The sequence below is a fragment of the Glycine max genome, chromosome 14, assembly GCF_000004515.6.
Source record: "Glycine max cultivar Williams 82 chromosome 14, Glycine_max_v4.0, whole genome shotgun sequence".
NCBI lineage: Eukaryota > Viridiplantae > Streptophyta > Magnoliopsida > Fabales > Fabaceae > Glycine > Glycine max.
In genome coordinates, this window is record NC_038250.2 from 17,757,698 (window position 1) to 17,783,632 (window position 25,935).

At 39.9% G+C, this 25,935-nt stretch overlaps 1 protein-coding gene across 4 annotated transcripts in view; it reads right to left on the reverse strand.

Moving 5' to 3' along the window:
• The window catches only part of LOC100779257 (protein TIC236, chloroplastic-like), a 100,270-nt gene that overhangs the window by 48,333 nt on the left and 26,002 nt on the right, over window positions 1-25,935 (reverse strand). For 2 of the 4 annotated variants that reach the window (XM_006596060.4, XM_041009102.1), the window contains exons 8-12: window positions 25,819-25,902; window positions 17,574-17,731; window positions 8,666-9,188; window positions 7,632-7,802; window positions 7,426-7,485 (exon numbers count right to left, since the gene is read on the reverse strand). In XM_006596060.4, coding sequence (XP_006596123.1) covers window positions 7,426-7,485; window positions 7,632-7,802; window positions 8,666-9,188; window positions 17,574-17,731; window positions 25,819-25,902 — 996 coding nt within the window. The remainder of the gene's footprint in view (window positions 1-7,425; window positions 7,486-7,631; window positions 7,803-8,665; window positions 9,189-17,573; window positions 17,732-25,818; window positions 25,903-25,935) is intronic. The other 2 variants (XM_041009101.1, XM_041009103.1) reach the window with 2 other exon arrangements.

A 25,935-nucleotide genomic window follows, 5' to 3' on the forward strand; every position in this document is an offset into this window, starting at 1 on the left:
CTGAAAGCAAAGAAGCATCCAGTTGAAAAACACCACATATAACTTGACCATTATTAAATAATGCCTCAAACAGGCTATAATTAAGGTAGGACTGAAAAAATAAAGAAAACAGTAATAGAGGAACAAAATATGAGGGAAAGTTGATTGCATTGTCAAATTTGCACATTAGAGTTTTCTACTCAATTCTATTATACTTCTCCATCTCTTTTCTAAATGTATATTAATTGGCCATCTTCTAAGTTTCTGAAGTTGTTGGTTCGAAAATGGCATTATTGTCTTACCACATTTTAGTCATAAAGGGCTTTTAGATGAAGAAGAAATCAGAGATATTATTAATCAATAACTACTCCTTGGACTTCTCCTAATAGCTTAAAAATTTGGAATGGTAGGGGATTGACATTTCATTATTGTTAGTTTGCTACTAAACAATTGGATCATCTAAAGATCCTTGGTTTCACTTAACTGATTAATTACTGAAGCCACTATCAGATTCTGAGCCAATTAATTTTCACTTTCTACACAGAAAGTGGAGGAACAACTACACCATTGGTGATTTTCGAAGAGCATAAATGTAGCTGATACACCTACATTTTCAAGTCATCAATTTTCAAATTTTTGGAACAATTAAGATTTATAGGAGTATACTTACTAGGTTTACTTGTCATTTTGTTTCAACTAACCTGTAAAGGCTAAACAGTTAGTAGTTAGTCTATAGTTAGTTAATCTGTTAAGATAACTGACTAAGGTTAGTTGACAGTTACAGTTGTGTAACTGTCTAAATATGCTGAGGTGTAACTGTTTTCTCCTTGGGTTGAATACAATCATCATCTTCACCTCACTTTAGATTTCTGCAATTTCTTAGATTCTCTACAACTCTTTTTAGATTTGTTTATGGTATCACAGAGCTAGTGTTCAATCCTTAGCTTTTCTTCATGGCTTCTGCTTCTAACAACCCTCCTCTTCCTCCGCCCCCACCAGAGACCACTGAAGTTCTGGTGCATAATGCGACTCTGGTTAGCACAATACCGGTGAATGTAGATGCTGCTACACCGGTCGCCGCCACTTCTTCCATCACAACAGCAAAAGATTTCTCATTTGATCTCAGAAAAACTTACAAACTCCAACTATTTGTTATGGTGTCAATAGGTTGAGCCTGTGATCAAAGGCCATCGTCTTCACTATCTCCTCACAAATCCACAAATTCCTCCATGATATGCTTCTTTGGCGGATCACGATACTGGAAATGTCTCTTCCGAGTTTCTGCTTTGGGAACAACAGGATCGACTTCTTTTATCGTGGCTTTAATCCACGATTTCAAGTGAAGTTCTCCCTCGTGTCATCGGCTGTAAGTCTATCATTCTTGCGAAGAAGAAGCAGCTTCGTAACAATCTCTGTAACATTTCATTGGATAATCGTTTGGTCTCTGAATATCTCCTTCGAATTCAAACTTTCATCTATTTGCTTTCTTCGATTGGAGATTTTGTTCCAGCGACTGAATATGTGGATATCATTCTTGATGGACTGCCAGATAAGTTTGAGTCTTTGGTCACGCTCATAAGTTGTAGATTTGAACCTCTCACGGTTGATGGTCGTGGCTATGGTGATGGCCGTTGTGGTGGTAGGTTCTCTAACATTCAATGTCAAATCAGTCATAAATATGGACATGAGGCTTCCTAATGTTATTATACGCATGATGATAACTATGTCCCTACACAACCAATGAACCTATCCAAATCAGAATCAGTATCCCAACTCCAACCAAAATTCCAATCAACAGTGGTATTCTAACCAGCACCCAAACCAATACCAAAATCAGTATCAAAACCAGTATCCTACTAATCAACATTAAAACCAATATCCCACTCAATCTTCCAATTCATATCCTAATCAGCCTCCATATCAGAATGCTCCACCTCAATACAACAATCCACCACCACAAGCTCATCTGACTAGTGCTCAGTCCTCTTCTTCACAAAATTGGTATCCAGATTCAGGTGCATCTAACCATGTTACCAATGTCTCTCAGAATATTCAACCAACTACACCCTTTGAAGGACCAGATCAAATTATTATTGTGAATGGTCAGGGGTTAAACATCAACTCCTCAAGTGTAACTTCCTTTAAATTTCCTCTTCGCTCTCATATTCCTCTTGTTCTTAATAACCTGTTATTTGTTCCTTCTATAACCAAAAACTTGATGAGATCCTGTAGTTGTCATGTTTTCCCTTGTTACAAGATTCCACTCCTACAGAGGATGACAAAGACCCTGAACCAGCATCATCACCAGTTCAACATAAGGAGGACAGATGCTTTGGGAACCAGTACCAGCGAAGGAAAAAACCCGACCTAGTCCAACAGCAACTTCAATCATCCGAACTGGAGATAAGAACCCATACTCTTGAGGACACCTTAGATGCCTCTTGTGAATCTAACCTAGATGATTTGCCAATTGCCTTAAGAAAAAGAAAAAGATCTTGTGCCAATATCCTATATCCTATATCCCAATTTGTGTCTACTAAAAATCTTTCTCTACAGCACCATAGTTTTATTTCAGCTATTGATTCTATCAAAATCCCTGCATCAATACAAGAAGCCTTGAAGGATGAGAACTGGGTATGAGCCATGAATGAAGAAATGGGTGCATTGGAAAGAAATGAGAGGGGAGATTGTAGAGAGACTAAAAGACAAAAAGACAATGGGTTATAAGTGGATGTATACCGTTAAATATCAGGCTAATGGCACATTGGACCGATATAAGGCAAGGTTGGTTGCAAAGGGATACACCCAAACCTATGGAATCAATTATGAGGAGACATTCGCTCCAATGGAAAAAATGAATACAGTTAGGATCATCATCTCCTTAACAGCGCACTTTAGTTGGGAGATGCTTCAATTTGATGTTAAAATTGCCTTCTTACATGGAAGCTTGGAAGAAGTGTGCATGGAGATTCCACCTGGATATGGAGCACTAATGGAGAAAATAAAGTTTGCAAACTAAAAATGGCCCTATATGGTTTCAAGCAGTCTCCTCGGGCTTGGTTTGGTAGGTTCGCTCAAGCTATGGTATCTTTGGGGTACAAGCAAAGCCAAGGTGACCATACTCCCTTTATAAAACACTCCCAAGACGGTAAACTTACTTTGCTCTTGGTCTATGTCGATGATATAATTATTGCAGGCGATGATGAGCTTGAAAAATAAACCTTGAGGGAGAGGTTAGCTGCCCAATTTGAGATGAAGGATCTCGGGAAGCTAAAGTACTTCCTCGAGATAGAAGTTGCATACTCTAGGCAATTCATTTCGCAGAGAAAATATATACTTGATCTCCTCAAAGAAGTTGGCAAGTTGGACTGTAAAACCACTGGAGCGCCCATAAAGCAAAATCACAGGATTGGAAATGATGAAGAAAGCCCAAAGGTAGAGAAGACATAGTATCAGAGACTTGTGGGAAAACTTATCTACTTATCCCACACCAAGCCTGATATAGCCTATGCAGTTAGTGTGGTTAGTCAATTCATGCATGACCCAAGAGAGAAATTTGCAGGCAGTAAATAGGATCATTCAGTACTTAAAGCTTCTCCAGGAAAGGGGTTGTTGTTTAAAAAGGAGAAAAAATTATCCATGAAAGTATATACTGATGCTGACTATGCAAGATCAATTGTTGATAGGAGATCTACTACAGGATACTGCATGTTCTTGGGTGGAAATTTAGAAACGCGGAGGAGTAAAAAGCAAAATGTGGTTGCAAGATCAAGTGCAGAAGCAGAATTCAGAGCTATGGCTCAAGGTGTTTGTGAGTTGTTATGGATGAAGATCATAGTTGATGACCTCAAAATAAAATATGAAGCTCCTATGGGATTGGTTTGTGATAATAAGTCCACCATCAGCATTGCACACAATCCAACTCAACATGATCGAACAAAGCACATAGAGATTGATCGACATTTCATTAAGGAGAAATTGGACAGTGGTCTTATAGCCACCAAATACTTCCCTTCAAAGCTTCAGTTGGCAGATATGTTCACCAAGGGACTTCCCACGGAGCAGCTTCAAGACCTTACTTGCAAGCTGGGAATGATAGATATACATTCACCAGCTTGAGGGGTAGTGTTGTTATACATTCCATAATAAGCACAAATTTTATTTCTTTCCTTAATTAGGTTGCTCGCAGCTTATAAATAAGTCTTGAATTCACTCTTTGAAAGACAGAATTACAATAATATTCAGATTATTATCTTTCAAGTGGACCCGAACATATTCCCCAAACGGCATTTGTATCTACAAGGGCTATAACATGACTCCTCTACCAGGTGTATCATGTGTTCTGCCCCATTGATCATTGCCACCACCGTGTGTTGTATCATAGGTCATCGTAGAGTTTTGATTAGCACCCTTGCTCTATCTAGCCTTCGTAGTTCTTCCACGTCGTCATCCACCTCCACCACTTCCCCTATGGTTGCCGCAATCTTCAAAATGTTGTCTATGTCCCATGCATGTAGTAGTATTCCCCAGCATAGGACCCATACTAGCCTATACCCGATTCGCAAGCCCGGGTTCCACTTTTCTAGCGAATGGAATAGAGACATTACGTTATCCTCGTCGACATTATATATTTCCTCCGCTCCACTATCGTTGAGGCCCACCAAGAGGACCATGTCATCCCCAAGGTACTTTGTCTTCAACTCCTGTCATGCTTCCCAGATGAACTCGTCTTCTAATTTGTCGAAAGCAGACGAGTTCCTCAGCCCCCCAAACCAGGTGGTACTGAAGCGTTTCAGCTGTTCCGTGGGTATGTTTAGCTACAGTGACGAGTGGGATGTTGTTGATGTCTGATGCTTGTGCCCCTGAAACTCTCTGCTCCCCACACTTCTACCCCCTGTCACCACTACGTTCATATACGACCTGGGCATTTGGTTCACCATTCCTACATCCTCTGTGCTGAGTATCGCGTCGTTTCTGGTGTGTTCCTGACCGTCCACACTGTTTTTCTCTTGTTCGTGCCCTCCTTACATTGCACCTCTGAGTTAGATTTCATATTTGTTATCCTCTACCTTCCATGCTTCAGGATGTTAAGGTGAAATTTAAGGCCGCCAATGACCAAGTCGGCTAGCTGTTGGTCAAGGAGCTTCACATCCTGGACTCCTTTGAAATGAACAAAACCATACCGCCGGCCATTTCTGTTACATTGCCTTGCAATGAAAACTTCTCACACCTCTCCATTTCTTGAACTTCAATCACATATCCTTTTCCCCCATTTCCTCTGGGAATTGTGTGAAGTAGAAGGATTGAATGCCTGTTGCATCCCTCTCGTTAGTGATTTTCACATCCCTTTGCCTTACCACTTCGTTCTACTCTACTCATAGGTTGTACCATTTCCCATCTGTTTGTGACTTGGTCCCTTTCCCACCCACGCTCTATTACATTCTCTCAATCTCTCTTTATACCCCATTCTGCCTCTCCTCACTCTCACCCACTCTCTCTCTAACTTTCTCTCTCATCTCTCTGTATCGAGACATTGTTCTCTTTATGAATGATTTCAAGAAAGGAAGGAGATTTACTAATCTTATTATTATAATACAAATTAATTTTGCTGATAAAAAAAATGGCATTCTTGAAGAAGAGATTTACATGACTCAACCTCTTGGCTTTGAAAACAGCAACAAGCAACTTGTGTGCAAACTGCACAAAGGAATCTATGGCTTAAAACAAGCTCCTAGAGCTTGGTTGACAAACTTAAAGCTACTCTTCTTCAATACCAGTTCAGGTTAAGCAAGTCTAATCCTTCATTATTCATTTACACTGAATCCAGCACTGCGATTTATGTGTTGATGTATGTTGATGACTTTATTGTCACAGGCAACAATCCTACTTTGATTAAATCCTTGGTTACCAAACTCAATTCTGAGTTTTCTCTTAAGGATTTAGGAAATCTAGACCATTTTTTGGGTATTGAAGTAAGACCTCAGCCTAATAGTGCTCTCATTCTAACCCAATCCAAGTATATAAGAGACCTGTTGACTAAGACCAAGATGGATGAAGCTAACTCCATCTCTTCTCCAATGGTTGGTGGCTGCAAGTTAACTAATTCAGGCTGACTCCTTTTCTGATCCCACCTTGTACAGATCTGTTGTGGGTGCTTTGCAGTATGCTACCATCACTCAACCTGAAATTAGTTTTTCTGTCAACAAGGTCTCAATTTATGTCTGATCCTACTGAACAACACTGGGCAGCAGTAAAGAGAATTCTCAGATACTTAACAGGCACTATTAATTTTGGACTCAGCTTTCTTCCTTCATCTACTGGACCTCCATTTTCTTTACATGCTTATTGTGGTGCTGATTGGGCTTCTGATCCAGATGACAGAAGATCCACGTCAGGAGCAGGATTTTTTCTTTGGCTCCAATTTAGTCTCTGGGTGGTCTAAAAAGCAATCTGCGGTTGCTAGGTCCAGCACAGAAGCTGAATATTGTAGTCTTCCATGGCTAAGGCAGAAGTCACATGGATCCAATCTCTTTTGTCTGAGCTTCATATTCCTTATGCAACTCCTATTATTTTTTGTGACAATATGAGCACAGTAGCTCTTGCTCACAATCCTGTGATGCACTCTCACACCAAACATATGGATCTGGATCTATTATTTCATTGCCAAGCATCTTCAAGTTGTTTATGTCCCAGCTGTTAATCAAAGAGCTGATATTCTTACAAATGCTCTCACTCCTTTTAATTTTACTACATATAGGTGCAAGCTCAAAGTGGTTGAAAAGCATTCTGCCAACCCCTCAAGAGCTTGCAGGCGGGTATAGGAGTATACTTACTCGGTTTACTTGTCTTTTTGTCTCAACTAATCTGTAAAGGCTAAACTACAATTAGTAGTTAGTCTATAGTTAGTTACTTAATCTGTTAGGATAACTGACTAAGGTTAGATGACAGTTACAGTTGCGTAGCTGTCTATATATACTGAGGTGTAAGTGTTTTCATCTTGGGTTGAATACAATCATCGACTTCACCTCACTTTAGATTGTCAATTTCTTAGATTCTCTGCAACTCTTTTTAGTTTCATTTAAGATTGTCAATCTTAAACCAAAACAAATAATTGATATGATTAACTAACTTATTCCCAATTTATGAAGAATTAACCAAAGTTGAAAATATTGGACAATCCTTGTTCATAGAACGGTAAATGATTAACCAAACAATAACTAAAATCACTAACCAAATGTCATATTTTGATTATCTTATTCTCTTATTGGAATTTGTTTGTTAGGACCTCCTAAATTGGAATCAAGGGTCAAATGTAAAGATAGATTGCTCAGAGATATTCTCCCTGATATAATTGGACCATCTTCATAATGATCCAGATATGTGCAAGAGAGTACAGAAAAGACGGTAGGGAAAAATGATTTCACACAGGCTAATATAATGCCTTACTCTCTGTACAGTTCCCCTGAGAGAAGCGAGCTCCAATTCATCAAGTGGAAAATGCCGTACCTAAAAGGAAGCTCCACCCAAACATGGAGAAAGAAAGATTTCAATAGCAACTTTTTGGTTTCATTACCAAGTGACCTAAATCATGCAAGCAGAGAAGCAAACAGATCTAGATTCAAATAGTGCTCCTAAAATTTAAATATAGTGACCTCCAAGTTAGCAGAATGAAATGGTTGAAAACAAATGTTAGCCCTCAATTGCCCTTTCTTAAGGGAAATAGACAACAGTTTCCCACTTTGCAGACCATCTTCGTTACAGGGCTGTAGTGGCCCAACAAACTCCACTGCAAGACTTTCATCAGTTCTACCAGAGGCATCCAACTGTATTTCAAAAATTAAAAAAAAAAAAAAGTTACAACTTACAAATATATATATTAAATGGAGCCAGATAATCTGAAACTGACACAAAAACACAGCAAAAACTTGACGACATAAGCATGGCTAGTTGGTTATACAATATAAGACTGGGGGAGGATTCTACTTGTTTAGGATTGAACTATATATATATTGTACAAAGGAGCATTCTGACCATATAAGAAGATCAACAAGTGGATTTATCAACTAAATAAACTAAAACTCAAGATATCAATTGTCAGCAAATGTCTCAAAGGGAAGCATGGTCCATAAATACGGAAAGCAGTATGCCCAGTTAGCCACATTCTACAACAGACAAACGAAATCAAATTTAAGAGGAGTTTGACCCTGGCTACAAAGAAATGCTAGCTATTAGCTGCTTAACATAAGCACCAAGAATGAAAATACTGTATCAAAAGTTTTATGTGGACCATAAATTCAGCCTAGAACCACAGATTTTACCCATCATATATGACCAAAATTTAGAGATATCACATAATAGTATAGGGGAAATTAGAAAAATGATTTCTTGGAATAGAAAAAATAAACTGTTCAGGGGGTCAACTGAGCCAAAAAGTGATTGTTCAAAATCTATTTTGAACAAAGCCACCAATTAAGTGGTTTATTATTATTGAACGATGAATGTTTTATTAAGAATTCATTTTTTGTGATTTTTCCAATATTAAATTCAAACATCTTCAGTGGAAACCATGTCCATGAATGATGATACTACAATGTGATGTGATATGGCTAGGCAGTAAGGTAAACTTCAACAAATCCATAATATCTTGTAATGTAACATTTTTTTGAGAGATAATTTTACGCATCACCTTAATACGTCCAGGAGAAAGTCTCAACAACCCAGACAACTGAGGTGCAAGCATCAGTTGATTCAGTTTGAGACCAGAGATTGAAACCTCGCCAAAGAGACTATCTGCAATTCCTTTCTCCAACATTTGCACATGCTGCCTGGTCATCTCAAAATTCTGTTCGCTAATAATGCCATTAGGTTTTAAAACCTTTCCCTGAAACTTGATCCTTCCAGATGCTTTCAAAAGCAAAGGCCTCAGGGAATCCATCGCGTATGCAGAAACCAAACTGAAGAATTCAAACCCACGCATACGTAAATCCAACTCAACTCCATCAATAGTAAACGGAATGGCTCTCGCAATATTATAATCTTTTGTTTTATGATGAAAATCATCAGGATAAGATGTTTGAACTCTCATATACAGATCAAATGCAGCTGAAGCAGAATTCACAGTAATATAATCATGTGAGATTATGATATCTCCTCGAGCATCATTAAAAGACCCTTCTGCTATAGGGGCAGTCCATTTTATATCAAACCTTCTGCAATAAATTTTATTGAAAAAATGTTAGAAATAAAACATGTATCAAGAATAGAATTGGCACCAAGTGCTCTTAATGGTTAGTAGAGTATACTTACTCCACTAAATCTTTTTATTTAGTGTCTACCATTATCTGTTGTTTGTAAGCTGTCAGGGTGAGTTGTCAGTTTAACTGACAGTGAGCTGTCAGTTAGTTACAGTTCTAACTATAGTAAGTTAGTAACTGATAGGGTTAGTTAACAGTTAGTCACTCTATGTAGAGATGACACTATCCTTTTGTAACTGTCTAATCATTTTCTGATCAATGACAAATCTGATTCTATCAAATTTTATGGTATCAAAGACCATCAATAAATGTTACATAATATCTGTAACCAATGCTGAACACAATGGGAGAAGGACCCCACAAATCAGTATAGATAAGTTCAAAAGGAGTGGAATAGACACTAAGAGAAGGGGAGGAGGGAAGTCTATTGGATTTACCAATGCAACAATGTGAACAAAAGTCAGAACCTGTTTTATTAATATTTTTTTTATCAGCAAAAGTATGTATGTACTATACATATATAAATCAGTACAAGTAGTACTAATATCTATACATCCCAATGTGCATGTTATCTATGTAAGGTTATGGTATGGAAATATGCTATAGATATTAGAATACCATAACCCCCATCCCTGGGCACACTGGAATATCCCTTACAAAAAGTATCTATGGCCTAATCCCTCCCCTGTACAAGAATCCAGATTTAATATTACTAGCCTAAAAGTGGACTACCGTTTACAAGGACCGAGACAGATGTGGATTTTAGACACTCCTCTATCCAATGTATCCATCTGGAGCAGAAACCCATACGCCTAAGCATATATAGCAGGAAATCCCAAGACACCGAATCATACGCCTTCTCATAATCAACCTTGAACACAATACATGGCTTGTTTTTCCTTTTGGCTTCATCAACCACCTCATTTGCGGTTACCACACTGTGCAGCATATGTCTTCCCTCTATAAATGCTGATTGGCTTTCATCAATAAGGTTATGCAGAACCTTTTTCAGTCTGTTAGCGAGAATCTTAGCCACTATTTTATACATGCAACCAATCAATGAAATGGGTCTATAATCTTTCAACATGAGTGGGTCTGCCACTTTGGGAATGAGAGCAATGAAGGATGCATTGGAACCCTTTGGGAAGATTCCATTTACAAAAAATTCATAAATCAGGTTGAAAGACGTGCCAAAATTGCTTAATAAATTTGAAATTCAATCCGTCTGGGCCTGGACTTTCCTCACTCCCGCAACTCCAAACTACCTTTTTCACCTCATCTTCCTGAAATCGACCCACTAGCATATCATTTTGGAGGCTGTGTATAGTCTTGAAGGTACTCCCATCCAATCTAGGTCTTGCAAAGTCAGGTTCTTGAAAACACTTCAAGAAAAACCCCCTAACTGCCTCTTTAACTATTGTCAGCTCCTCAGTCCACGACCCATTAATCATCATTCCCTTCAGACAATTTTTTCTGCGGCTCGAATTAATCAACAAGTGGAAGTATCTGGAATTACAACACCCTTTCTAATCCACCTGGATCTCGCTTTCTGTCTTAGTAAGGATTCATGCGATTGAGCTGCCACCCATAACTCTTCCTGAAGCTTCTTTCTAGACACTACTTCTTGAGGCTCTAGAGGTCTATCAATGGTGTCCTCGTCCAATTTGTTTAAGTCTTCCTCTATCTTCTTATACTTATTGAGCGTGTCACCAAAATGATCTCGGTTCCAATTCTTGATGTTAGCTTTGAGTCTTTTAATTTTCTCCTTTAGTATAAATCCTCCCCAACCACTTTGCTGATTGGAAGACCAGCTTTGATGAACGATCTCCCTGAAGGATGAATCTGTGAGCCAACAATCAAGGATCCTAAAAGGTTTAGGTCCCCAATCGACGCATTTGGATCTAAGTAATAAAGGGCAATGATCAGAAAAATTCCTGTCTAGCGTGTATTGGGCGGTCCCCGACCATTTAGAAAACCATTCAGGGGATAACAAGAATCTATCAAGCTTGCTTTTGGCTGTACCATTTGGTCTGAACCATGTAAATTTTCTGCCTACCCATGGTGCTTCCTCTACCTCCAACTCCGCAATCCAATCATTGAACTCCCTAGAGGTACCGTCTTCCACAGCTCTGTGGCATACACCCATTCTCTCTGTTGGCTGCCTAATGCTATTGAAATCACCTACTATGCACCAAAGACCCCCAGATGTGGGGCTTTTCAGCTGCTTAAAACTATCCCACAACAATCTTTTATTCTGAATATCGCAGGGCGAGTAAATGTTGACAATGTGAACTCGCACGGCCTCTTGAAGCCACATTCCTATCAGCAGTATAAATCCATTCCCAATGACCTTCCTCTCTAGCACAAAAGATTTCTCACTCTAAATGCATAAGATACCACCTGCTGTATTCAATGAGGGTTGTGCTTCCCAACTGACTTCAGTGTCCCCCCATAAAGCTTGACATATAGACCTGTCAATTGTCTCCTTCTTTGTTTCCTGGATACACAGCATATCTATGTGTTGTGTGTTGACCATCCTTCTAATTGCTGGCCACTTGACCCCCTTCCCTAAACCTCTTACATTGTAGGAGATGATATTCATGGGGTTGTCCTCCTGTTCCCCAGTCTCTCGGCCTCTTTGGTGTCTCTATCTTCCATTTCCATTAGCTTCGGCACATACCCCTTTTGCATAGACCCAGAAGTCACACCTAAATCCATTGCCATGTTCCAGATATGCTCTGCCTCTTTAGACGGATTGTGAGCTGAGATTTCTTCCTCAGTTGCTGGTGATGCTATTGTGGCCTCGAGAGGTTTCTTCTTTCGCCAAGTTTTCCTCGAGTAAAAGCTGAATGAGTTATGTGGGGTCAGATGATTTCGCAGTGGGCTACCAAGGTATGGGGCTAGTAATTTGCTGGGGGTGTGGGTAGCAGACACCAGCCCAGTATTATCCACTGTCTTCGGGTCACTTAAAGTGGAGGTTTGATGTGGTAGAGGCGTTTCTGTGGTCAAGGCATTAGGTTTGACTGCACGTGATTGGACTTGGTTATTATCGCACCACTATTTTAGTGTATGATGCATGCTGGAAACATTTGGGTCCGTAATTCCCTTCATTAAGGTCTCAAGATGTTGGGCTGGTAGTGTGGTGGGGGTGTAGATAGCAGAAAATGGCCCAACCTTATCACTCCTCTGCTGGTCATGTGGGTTATTTAAAATAAGGATCTCCTTTCCCTTGGAGACAACGGTCTCCTGCACACAGCACTTCCCTCTTTCGGGCAAGGGGCTATGCCTCCCGACAGGGGTGCGCATCCCCGCGAGCTGGTTATCTCCATTTTCATGCAAGGTCCACTATCGGGCCTGTGGGTCAGGTGGCGTGTACATCACGGGTCCTGTGGAGTATCGTCTGGGCTAGAGATTCTGACTTGGTCCTAGACAAACGCAAAGTCCCTTTGGGTACAAGCTTTACCCGTTGGATAATGTTTGTTTTCAATACCGCCAAGTAAAAGCGTATAGCCGCCGATGTCCGATGAACGGCGCTCGCTGTTCGTGGTCATGCCTCTCGGCGTCGAGCCCTCGTTGTCGACTATAGGCGCTGGGGCCGCCGCCGCTACCTGCAAGTTAGTGATGTCCGATGACAGGCGCGCGCTGTTTGTGGTCTTCCCTCCCAGCATCGAGCCCACACTGTTGACTGTGGGAACTAGAACCGTCGCCGCTACCTGTAAGGCAGGTGAGGTTTGCAACGACGACGCTGTGACTGACTGCGGCGAGGCCATGTCACTCCTCCGAGAACACTTCCTCTGATGAACTAGCCTCTCTTCCACGCCTGCAATAGGGTGGGTCTGCTAAGCTTGCGCTTTCCTCGATGATGTGCACATTGAGGATCTCCCCTTGCATGTGTACGCTGACTGTATGGTTGATTAGGGGGCTCCAAGGTGTTTTTATCAACACCCGTGCCACGTCCAGCTGCCGAAGATTCTCTACGTCGTCTTCAACATCCATCATCTCGCCTATACCTGCCATAATCTTCTTGATGTGTTGAGTATCCCACATCGTTAGTGGAATCCCCCAACACCGTACCCAGGTTAACCTGTGCCCTGGACGCATCCTCGGATTCCACTTCTCCATTGAGTAGAAAATGGATTCTTGTCCTTCAATCTGTCCTTCAATCTGTGAGTCCAAGAAGCAAGACCATGTCGTCTCCGATGTACTTTGACGATGTGGTAGCGGCTATTTCCCACGGGAGTTCTTCTTCGACTCTGTCATGCAATGCCACGTTTTTCAATCTCCCCACCCATGCTTCCTTAAGCCACTTCTGCCCTGTTGCCGGTATATTGAGATGCACCGTGGATCGCGACTTGTAGTAGATACCATCATCCCTGGTAAATCTGCCCCTTTGTGCCATTGTGGAGAGGTTTCTCGTCACAGCTTCCACATATGATCCGCCCTTCACTCCCGCATTCACTTCTGGCTTCATTCTCAGGTACCTACCTCTGTACTCCTCCTCCTGTTGCTCTCCCATTTCTCTTCCCTGAGCTGCTTGGCATGGCATTCCCAGCTTGCTTCTATCGAATTTGGGGATGTTAACGTACATCTTTAACCCCCCAAGGATGATGTTGTCCAGCTTCCTCTCCAGAAAGTGTACATCCTCTACTCCTTTAAATCTTGCAAAGCCATATCTTCTGCCATTTTTGTTTCTCCTTTTCGAAATGAAAACCTCCCTCATATCGCCCAGCTTTTTGAAGAGATACCACAGGTCTGTCTCTGTGACGTTATTGGCAAAGCGGTTCAAATCTAGAATGCCAAGTAGCAAAAGAAATATAACTATTACAAACTTTGTTTACAACAAAAGCATCATTAACTCTATTTGCAGAATTTGAAGAAGATGCTCTGAAGAAAGGTTCTGAAACATTAGATGTAATGGTATTGACAGTGAACTGAGACTCGAGTTGCTATCTAGATGACTGAAGCAGATTAGGGAATTGGTAAAGGCCATCAGCACCAACCAACCCTTGAAGAAGGACCTCTTTAGAGACCTAAGATTTGACCAAGCAAAACTGAGAATGAAACCCAAAAAACAGAGTTATCTTGATAGTCATCAAGTTTTCGGTTATAGAAGGAACAAATAACAGGTTATTAAGAACAAGAGGAATTTGAGAGTTAAAATGAGATTTAAAGGAGGTTACACCTGAGAAATTGATGTTTAACCCCTGACCATTAACAATAGTAATTTGATCTGGTCCTTCAAAGGGTGTGGTCGATTGAATATTCTGAGAAACATTTGTGACATGGTGTGATGCGCCTGAATCTGGATACCAATTTTGTGAAGAAGAGGACTGAGCACTAGTTAGATGAGCTTGTGGTGGTGGATTGTTGTATTGAGGTGAAGCATTCTGATATGGAGGCTGATTAGGATATGAATTGGAAGATTGAGTGGGATATTCGTTTGAATATTGATTAGTAGGATACTGGTTTGGATACTGATTTTGGTATTGGTTTGGGTGCTGGTTAGAATAACACTATCGATTGGGATATTGGTTTGAGTTGGAGTACTGATTCTGATTTGGGAAAGGTCATTGGTTTAGTGGATATATTTATCATCATGCCTGTAATAGCAATAGGAAGCCTCATGTCCATATTTATGACAGATTTGGCACTGAATAGAGAATCTACCACCACGACCCCCACGGCCATCGCCTTAGCTGCGACCACCACCGTGAGAGAAATTGCGGCCACCTCCATGGCCATTGTTGAGGAAACGATTACCTCCATTGTTGTTATTGTAGGTCAAGTCATTGTTCTGAGCAACATTGTGTTGAGCTTGAGCAACAATGGCTTGTGGTTTTGGAGTAGTGTTGGAAAACACCTGCTACAAAGAATTGGGGGTAAAATTAGGTTTAGAAGCTTCAGTGAGATTGATGGAAGCAATTGATTTCTTGCAAGACTTTTCAATGCGAGTCTCATGAGCAAGAAAAAGAGTTTTAACTTCATCAATCATGAGAGGCTCAAACCTATAACTAGTAAGTGTAACCAACAACTCAAATTCATCCGGTAGTCCATCAAGAACGATGTCAACATGTTCATTAGCTGGAACAAATTCTACAATAGATGAAAGGGAATCGATCAAGGTCTGAACTCGAAGAAAATATTCAGAAATTCAACAATTATCCAGCAAAAGATTACGAAGATCATTACAAAGCTGCTTCTTCACACGAATTATAGATTGAAAGTAGGAATGAAATTTATCCCAGAGATGCCAGGAGGACTCACAACCGATGAGCCGAGGAAGAACTTCGCTAGAAATCGTGGATTAAAGCCATGGTAGCAAGAGTTGATCATGTTGTTCCCAAAGTAGAAACTCAGAAGAGATGTTTTCGGCATCGTGGTCAGCCAAAGATGCATATCGCAGTGGAATTTGTGGATTTGTGATGAGATAGTGAAGGCGATGTCCTTTGATCACAGGCTCAACCTGTTGACACCATAGCAAATAGTAGGAATTTGTGAGTTTTTTCGAGACCGAGTGCGAGAAATCTTTCGCGGCTATGGTGGAAAATGTGGCAGCGACCGGCATAGCAGCGTCAGCATTCATCGAAATCGTGTTCACCAGAGTCGCATGATTCATCAGAACTGCATTGTTCACCGGCAGTGGCAGAGGAGGAGGATTGTTAGAAGCAGAAGCCATGAAGAAAAAAGTAAGGACTTCAGTCCGACTTGCATGTGTAAGGCATGCGGTCAATGTTCATTCTGAGCCAGGATCGAACTCTCCATGAGATTCCTAGTTGCATTACTTATAGCTTCCTTGTTTGTAGACAAAGCTGATTCGGAATTATCCTCCATTCCAAGGCAAAACTTGTATCCAGGCACTTCATATTTGACCGGAGTTAGCTCCTAGAAATATAGCCCCCCCCCCCGTATAATCCCATGAGCCTCTTATCCATTCTCAATTATTATTTGATCACAGCATACAACTAGAAAAACTTACATTGGGTTTAGGGATAATCAAGCTCGAACTGATAACTTCCACCACATCAAGGTGACACTCTACCGTTGAGTTATATCCCTTGCCTCCATGGAGAAAAACTAGCTCTATGATACCATAAAAGAATCTAAGAGAAAAAGAATATCAGAAACCTAAAGTGAGGTGAAATTGTTGATTGTATGCAACCCAAAGAGAAACTGAGTACAATATAGTTTATATAGCACTTACATAACCATAACTGTCAACTAACTTGAGTTAGTTAGTGACAGCTGCCAAACAGCTGTCCTAACTAACTGCCTAACTAATGTTAACCAACTATAGTTAGACTAACAACATGACTAAAAGAAAAGAAAGAGTTACACTGAGTAAGTATACTCCTATACAAGGGAACTCTTTTATGGGGATTGCATCTAAGACCAGCTTCGGCTCCTTTCTCCATCACAGCCTTTTGTGATGCTGATTGGGCTGCTGCTGACCCAAATGATAGAAGATCCACATCAGGTGCTTGTGTCTTCTTTGGACCAAATCTGATCTCCTGGTGGTCCAAAAAGCAGTCAGTGGTAGCTCGTTCAAGTACTGAGGCTGAATACAGGAGTCTTGCCTTGGTTACTGCTGAAGTATCCTGGCTTCAATCTCTTCTTTCTGAGCTATGTTGTTCCTGTTATTCATTGGGACAACATGAGCACTGTGTCTCTTGCTCACAACCATGTTCTTCATGCAAGAACCAAACACATGGAACTTGATCTGTTCTTTGTTCGGGAAAAAGTTCTTAGCAAGTTGCTGAAAGAGGTCTATGTCCCAGCTCTTGACCAATATACTGACTCGCCAAAGCCCTCTCTCCTACAAACTTTGAATTGTACAGAACCAAGCTCACAGTGTGCGATTCTTCTGCTTTTGGTAAGAATCCATCACCGTGAGATTGTGGGGGAGTATTAGTGTATACTTACTCCACTAAGTCTTTTTAGTTAGTGTCTACTGTTATCTGTTGTTTGTAAGCTGTCAGTTACTTACAGTTTCAACTATAGTTAGTTAGTAACAGATAGGGTTAGTTAACAGTTAGTCACTCTATATATAGAGATGACACTATCATTTTGTAACTGTATAATCATTTTCTGATCAATGAGAAATTAGATTCTATCAAACACTATTATTAACCTAAACTCCATGAACAAAGAGGCTGTTTCTGGTTTCCACAACTTGATCTCAAGGCAAAAACCAAAAACCATACTACTGCCACAAGGCCCACCCTCCCAAGAAGACGTCATCAGTTATCACATGAAAGAAACAATAAAGCTAATGCTTAGTCAATGAAAACTAATCACCAAAAACTGGAGAAAATATTAAAACTGGAGAAAGGTTCATCTTACGGTCTTAAAAGAGATCCTGAAAGTTTTGTTTCTCCATTTAGTACCCCTAATTTAAGTGGCATCTGTTGATAAGAACTTGGTATATAACGAAGCACAATGTTATCGATGGCCAAACTTCCAGAAAAATTCACATCTATTGATGTCTCATCCTCTTCACCCTAAGAACAAAATAGGTATACATTAGTAAGGGTAGGGGACAGAAATTCTATAGGCATGGTTTATTTAATAGGAACACATTCACACGCTAATTTTTAGCCAAATGAATGAACCTCCAAATTTCCAGATTAGTGTGATGAAATACCAATACTTTCATTTGCGTCAAGTATCCATATTTTATACCGATACTCTTAGATACATCACCGATATGTATCTGTGAAGTATCCAAGCCTTTAAAAAAGTTATGAAAATCTAATATAGCTACATGAGACAAAAACACATAATATGGAAGAACAGAAGCATTGTCCCCTGATAAACCAAAAATGGAAACTCCTTTTTATGGATGATCTCAAAAATGGGATAAAATTGATACTATTCTTGTCTTAAGAGAATAGGAAGTGATTTATAATGACAATAATTTGTAATTTTTATTTTGTTTTCAGTAATGTCTAAGAACTATTTTTCTGTTTGGTTTTTGGTCCCTGCCGTTAAGTTTTTCCATTATTTGATGATGTGGCAATTGATTTGTGACAGATTTTTTTTTCTGACGTTTAAAAATATTTATCTACTTCTCAACAGAGCCTTCTCATCTGTGACTCAGGATGAAGTGTTTAAAGCAATATGGAAATTAAAAATCCCAAGTAAAGCCTCAGTCTTTGCTTGGAGATTAATTCGGGATAGATTGCCTACAAGGAATAATTTATTTCTAGGGGTGGAAATCAATGATGCTAGCTGCCATTTTGCAAAAGTCATGAGGATGATGCATCTCATTTATTTTTCAGTTGTGATAAAGTCTTGCCGTTGTGGTGGGAGTTGATGTTGTGGATAAATACTGTGGGGGCATTTTCAGAAACTCCGAAAAACCATTTCCTTCAATTTTCTAATTGTAATTCTGATGGTTTTAGGGGTCAACGATGGCAGAGTTGGTGGATTGCACTCACTTGGTGTACTTGGCATCATAGGAATAGGATTGTATTCCTAAATGAAAGCTTTAATGCACATAAATTGATGGAGGATGCATTATTCTTCTGCTGAACCTGGTTTAAAAACCTGGAAAGAGGATTTGATATCCCATTTCACTCGTGGTCTAGCAGTATTAGGGATGTTTTTGTACTCAGGGGGGAATAGTATATAAAATGTACAGTTTTGAGGATGGGTGATTACCTAGCTAATAGCCAGATCTTTGGTTCTCTAATACTTATTCTGTATATTGTATTAGCTAACCATAGGTCTCCTCTATATTTTTTGGAGAAGCAAATATGGAAAATGTGAGAGCTTTAAAGGCTATTTTGAGGGCTTTTGAGTTAATCTCAGGCCTAAAGATTAATTATGCTAAGAGTTGCTTTGGAGCTTTCGGGGTTTCAGATCAGTGGAAGAGTGATACTGCTAAGTATTTAAACTGCAGCCTGCTAACTATTCCTTTTACATATCTTGGCATACCTATAGGGGCTAATCCGAGGCGAACACAAATGTGGAACTACATTGTCCATAAGTATGAGAGGAAATTGGCAAAATGGAAACAAAGATACATCTCATGGGGAGGGAGAGTGACATTAATTAAGGCTGCACTAACATCAATCCCAATTTATTTCTTGTCTTTTTTCAGGATTCCAAAAACAGTGGTGGAAAGGCTAAAAAGGATACAACGCAGATTTTCGTGGGGTGGAGGACTAGAGCAGAATAGGATTGCATGGATTAAATGGGACCAAGTGTGTTTGCCAAAGGAAAAAGGTGGGTTGGGGATTAAAGATATTGATACCTTTAACCTTGCCTTACTAGGCAAATGGGAATGGAATCTGATGCAAGAGAAGGGAGAGATATGGTCCAGAGTGTTGGAGTCAAAATATGGGGGGTGGAGTCGTCTCTATGAAGCAGGAAGGGTAGGACATCAATCTGTGTGGTGGAAGGATTTAAAACAAATAGTAAATTCTGCACATCACGGAGACCTAGTTCACAGCAAAATGAGGTGGAAGGTTGTAGGTGGGGATAAGGTCAGGTTTTGGGAAGATAAATGGAGTCAGCAACAGCAACCTTTAGCAGAGAGGTATCCTAGACTGTATCAAATATCGACACAGCAGAACCAAACCATTAGACAGATGGGACAGCACCTGCATTCAGGATGGGAGTGGCACTTTCTGTGGAGAAGATCGCTATTTGAAAATGAAATCGAGTCAGCCATCAATTTCCTAAGGGAGATCGAAGGTATATACATTCAGCAGCAAGGATCAGATCAATGGGAATGGTTAGGTGATCAATCAAGGAATTATTCCACACGCAGCGATTATAATCTGGTTTTGGAAGCTTCTACAGGAGGTCAGCAAGAGGAATGGTGTAAGGAATTATGGAAGATTAAAATTCCTAGCAAAATAACGGTATTTGCTTGGCGGTTAATAAGGGACAGACTACCAACAAGGATGAATCTGCATAGGAGACAAGTACAGCTTCAGGATTTACGTTGTCCTTTTTGCAGAGAAGCTGAAGAGGAGGCATCTCACTTATTCTTCCATTGCATCTTCATCCAACCAATTTGGTGGGAATCGATGTCTTGGTTGAATTTAAAAAGTGTCTTTCCTCTTGGGCCTAAACAAAATTTTCTACAGCATATTTTCATTCAGGCAGAAGGGTTAAGGATTAAGAGATGGAGATACTGGTGGTTGGCGGTAACTTGGGCCATCTGGAAATTAAGAAACAGAATTATGTTCTCAAATGCAGAATTTGATGCTAACAGATTGTTTGATGAAGCTGTTTTCTTGACCTGAACTTGGCTTAGACATTTTGAGAAACATTTCTCAATCCATCTAAACCAATGGTCAAGCAATATTAGCCAAGGTTTTCTTATGTAATGGGTGTTACAATTAGAACAAAATACATGTTCTCCTAATATCTAGAATACCTCAGTTTGGTGTCTAGATATGAGGATGTATATCCCTATGTACTAGTACCTCTGGTACTTTTTGATCATATATATATGATTTTTTTTTTATCAGCCAAAAATATAATATATTCATTAATAAGTACCAGAGGTACTAAATCGATACATATTTGTGTAAGTACGAATCATAGTTGGTTCTCTAACAAGCCTTGATATTAAATAAGCTGAAAGAAAACTACATGGGATAATAGTGCAAAGCTGTATCCTATTTCCCTATGTTGGTGTCCGAAGAAAACAATCTTTGATATTTGAAGACCATTGATTAAAATGAGATGTGAAATTCTTTTCTAAGTTTCTGAGCCATGTCCATAGCAAAAACACTGCTTCATCCATTATATAATGCGCATTGAAAACAGCATTGGAGAAGATGATGCTATTTCTATGCTTCCAAATTGTATAAGTCAGTGCTAACCACCACGACTGCCATCTGTGCGCGTGCACTCCGTCATATACTCCGTAGAAATGCTGGATAAAATGATGTCCCGGTTGATGCGGGAATACCCCCACCAGATTCACCCACGATGCCACTTCCCACCATAAAGGGATAATTTTGCTGCATTGAAAGAATAAATGACTTGCATTCTCTTCCGCCGATCTGCAAAAAGGACACAAGTATTCCTGCAATTCAACCCTTTTTTTCTTCAAATTACCTCTGGTTGGCAATCTGTCCTTTAGTAACCTCCAAGCGAAAATAGTCACTTTCGATGGTACCCTAAGCTTCCACAATTCCTTATATCCGCCATCCTGTCCCTCTCGTTGATATATTTATGATATATTTAGTTTTGCTGATCAAAAAAAAAAAACCATAGGTCTCCTCTCGTTGATGCTAGGATGTTTGTAAATCAGTACCACTTGTACTACTTTCATTAATATATATAATATACCTACTTTTGCCGATCAAAAAAAAAATTTAAATGTGTTGAACCATTTCTAGCGGTTAAAAACCACCAAAAAATGCTTCCGAACCACCACCATCAAGTGCACCAACCTGAACCTCAATCTTCTGCAGCAGTACAATTCTCCCTTTGCAGTACCTTCTACTCTGGTACTTTGTTTATCAAGTTTAACTTCAGTCTTCACCAACACCAGCAATAACCATACACCCACTCCCACATAAGCCAGTAGATTAATTTATTTTTTTTTTTTGGAGTTCTTGGAGTTAAAGACATTACAGCTTTTAACAAAGCTCTTTTAATCAAATGGAAATGGATGATGTTTCACTATCCAGATCAATTGTGGAACAGAATTTTAACTTCCAAATATGGGGGATGGAGAGGTTTAGAAGAGGGGCCCACAAGGAACAATTTTCTTGCTGGTGGTCTGATTTAAGGTCTACAATTAATCACAGCAGTATGGCAGATGTGTCCAGCCAATTCATTTGGAAGCTGGGTAGGGGCGATCAAATTCTCTTTTGGGAGGACTCTTGGGTGGAAAGAGGGATTAGGTTAAAAGATAAGTTCCCGGAATTATACCATCTCTCATCTCAGAAATTTCACACAGTGGCAACTATGGGAACCTTCTGTGAATCTGGGTGGGAATGGAGCTTTTCTTGGAGGCGAAATCTGTTTGATAGTGAAATGGGAAGAGCCTCTGAGTTTATTGATCAAACTGCTGCAATTAGGCCTTCTACAGCTTTGAAAGATTCTTGGTTATGGGGAGCTGACTCAAAAGGAATTTTCTCCACTAATTCTGCCTACCTTTATATTAAAGATGATCATCTTAATGAAGATCAATGTCTTGGTTTCCAGCACTTATGGAACATCAAAATCCCTCCTAGAGCCCTAGTATTTGCTTGGAGGCTTCTATGGGACAGATTGCCCACTAAGGATAATCTACTTAGGAGGAATGTCACTATTGATAATGACCTGTGCCCTTTTTGTCAGAACAAAGCTGAATCTGCCTCCCACCTATTCTTCTTGTGTCCTAAAGTTATGCCTCTATGGTGGGAATTCAGCTCATGGGTAAAGGAACCTAGAGTGCTTCATTGGAGACCTTTGGATAATTTCATCCAGCATTTCTCTACGGCAGGACTGAAAGACAACAACAGAAAGTGGAAAATCTGGTGGATAGCAGCTACAACATCAATATGGAATCTTAGAAACGACATTATCTTCAACAATCAGCCTTTTGTCATCTCTAAATTGGTGGATAATACAATTTTCCTCTCTTGGTCCTGGATGAGGGGGTGGGAAAAGGATTTTCATGTTCCTTTTCACCAATGGTCCTCAGCTATGGCAGTAGCTTTTAAGTAATGTTTGTCTTGTTGGGATGGGTTGTTTGGTTTTTGTTGGGTTGGTAGCTTCTGTTTATTGCGGTTTGTTTCAGGAGGCTCTACTTCCTGTGGTTTGTTATAGTACCTCTGGTACTTTGTATCTTCTATCTTTAAATTAATATATTATATTTTTGGCCGTTCAAAAAAAAAAAAAAAAGCCAATAGATTAATTAATAAAGAAAAATCTAATATTTTACTATCCACTCAATCTCATGGATAACAACAATCAAATACAGCATCCAACTTAAACTACTTCCTCACAACTAGACACCCATATATTAGTAATAATAATTTTTTTGCTATATGGTCATACTAAACTTTGTGATTGCTTCAAATAAGCGAGAAGGAACACTCACAATTCCAACAACATAGTCCAGCACCATAACCACACATAAAGAAAAATATAGCAGAGTCAAATCTTTTTTTTTTTTGGTCAGCAAAAGTAGTTATATTTAAATAAAAGTACCAGAGGTACTAAAGATACAGTATAGTTCTAGATAGACTACTGGATACAATGATAGGCTGGCTACCGGCTGATAGGATCCAGAGTGGTCATCTACAGATATAGATACATTATCCCTCGGGTTGTTTTCCTTCCTAATTACAAAAACCATCTATTAGAATGATAGACCACTGGTTAAAATGCATAGAAAAATCTTTCTCCATAGCTCTGAGCCATGTCCAGAGCAGAAACACTGCATCCTCCATCAGCTTGCTTCCATTGAATGGTTCATTCAAGAAGATGACCTTATTCCTTTGCTTCCAAATGGACCAAGTTAGGGCTATCCACCAGCTCTTCCATCTATTATACCTCTTCAATCCAGGTATCCCATTTACATGCTGCATAAAGTGTTGCCTTGGATTTATAGGATGCACCCCCAAGGTTCGAACCCAAGACTAGGATTCCCACCATAAAGGTTGTGTTGTACTGCAGTCAAAAAATATGTGGGATGCATCCTCCTCCTTATTTCTGTAGAAAGGGCACAAGCTGTCTTCCAACTCTACTTGTCTTCTTCGCAGGTTAGAGTTAGACTTAGTCGGTAAACGATCTCTAATTAGCCTCCAAGCAAAGATTGATGCCTTAGCTGGGATCTTTAACTTCCATAGATCCTGAAATGCTCCATCCTGATTTTCATCCTCTAAATCTCCCTGCAGCAGTTTATATGCACTCCTTGTAGAGTAATGACCATTAGGATCATGTTCCCATAACCAGCAGTCAGCTACTTGTTGCTGGATTACAACCTGAGAGATCTCCCTCATGAATTCGATTGCAGAGTCAACACCTTAAACCTTGCACTACTAGGCAAATGGAAGTGGAATTTACTCCAACACCAAGGAGAGTTATGGGCTAGAGTCTTGGAGTCAAAATACGGAGGATGGCGGAATTTGGACGTAGAAGGTAGAGCATCCCATGAGTCAATATGGTGGAAGGATTTAAAATCAGCTGTTAGTCATTCACATCAGGGACGGATACTTCAAAGTGGATTGAAATGGAAGGTTGGTTGCAGAGATAGAATCAAATTTTGGGAGGACACATGGCTCAATGATGAAGAAACATTGGCAGCACGTTTCCCTAGGCTATACTTGATATCCTGCCAGCAGAATCAGCTCCTACAACAAATGGGAACCCACAAGGAGACTGGGTGGGAGTGGAACTTCAGTTGGAGAAGGCCACTGTTTGACAATGAGATTGACTCGGCTGTCAATTTCCTTAGAGCAGTGGAGGGACAGAGGATTCAGCAAATGGGTACTGATGTATGGGAGTGGAAAGAAGACCCATCTGGTATATATTCGACTCAAAGCGCTTACAACTTGATATGGGAGGAATCAGCAGAGGGAAGCCAGACAAAGTGTTTTAAGGAGTTGTGGAAAATAAAGATACCACCCAAGGTTGCGGTGTTTGCCTGGAGGTTACTTTGGGACAGACTGCCTACAAGAAAAAATCTACAGAGGCGACATGTGCAGATTCACGATTCGTCTTGCCCTTTCTGCAGCAGTCAGCAGGAAGATGCAGCACACTTATTCATCCATTGCAGCAGAATCCAAACCTATTTGGTGGGAATGCATGTCATGGCTGAATATTCAAGGTGCCTTCCCGCAAACTCCACAGCAACATTTCATTCAACACTCATGTGTTTTTTCTGAAGGCATAAGGATCAAAAGATGGCAGTTATGGTGGCTGGCCTTAACATGGACTATATGGCAGCTTAGAAATAAAATAATGTTCTCAAATGAAAGTTTTAATGGCAACAAACTGTTTGAAGATGCAATTTTCCTACTTTGGACGTGGCTAAGGGGCTTTGAGAAAGATTTCACAATACACTTTAATCAATGGTCAAGTAACATTAGATATGGTTTCCTTTATCAGCAGAGGACAGAACAAATACAATAGCAGTAGGGGTAGTTTCTAAATTGTAGCCATAGTTTGGTTCCTTCTCAGACTATGTTCAGTCTGTTTTCAGGCACCATTCGTATGAGCTTTCCTATTTCTGTACTTTAGTACCTCTGGTACTCCTTTATATATATATATATATATATATTACTTTTGCTGATCAAAAAAAAAAAAAATTGTACCTGATACATGCATCATACCTTTCTATGAGTAATTATCACTTCTTTGTGTCATATACAAGACTTTTAAAGCTGATGAAGAGGATTAAATTACTATTCTTAGAAAACTAATGGAAAATTTTGATGAAAAGATTCTCCCCTCCACCCCGAAAAGTAAAGGTAAAAAAATGAGTGTATATATGGTGGTTCCATCATACATGACAATGCTAATGCTTCCAAATAGTTCAAGGTCCACAATATGTAAAAGAAAATCGGAACAATGGCTTAACCAAACAATAAAAGAGAAAAAGCCTTTCTAACAGGCAGCTGTATACCTCTGGGCATATCCATGCATTCCCAGCCCCACGAATTTCACCTCCATCTACAAGGCATGCCCTAATTCCATATAAATCAGCAACCTACAATATGCAAAGTAAGTATTACCATAGTAT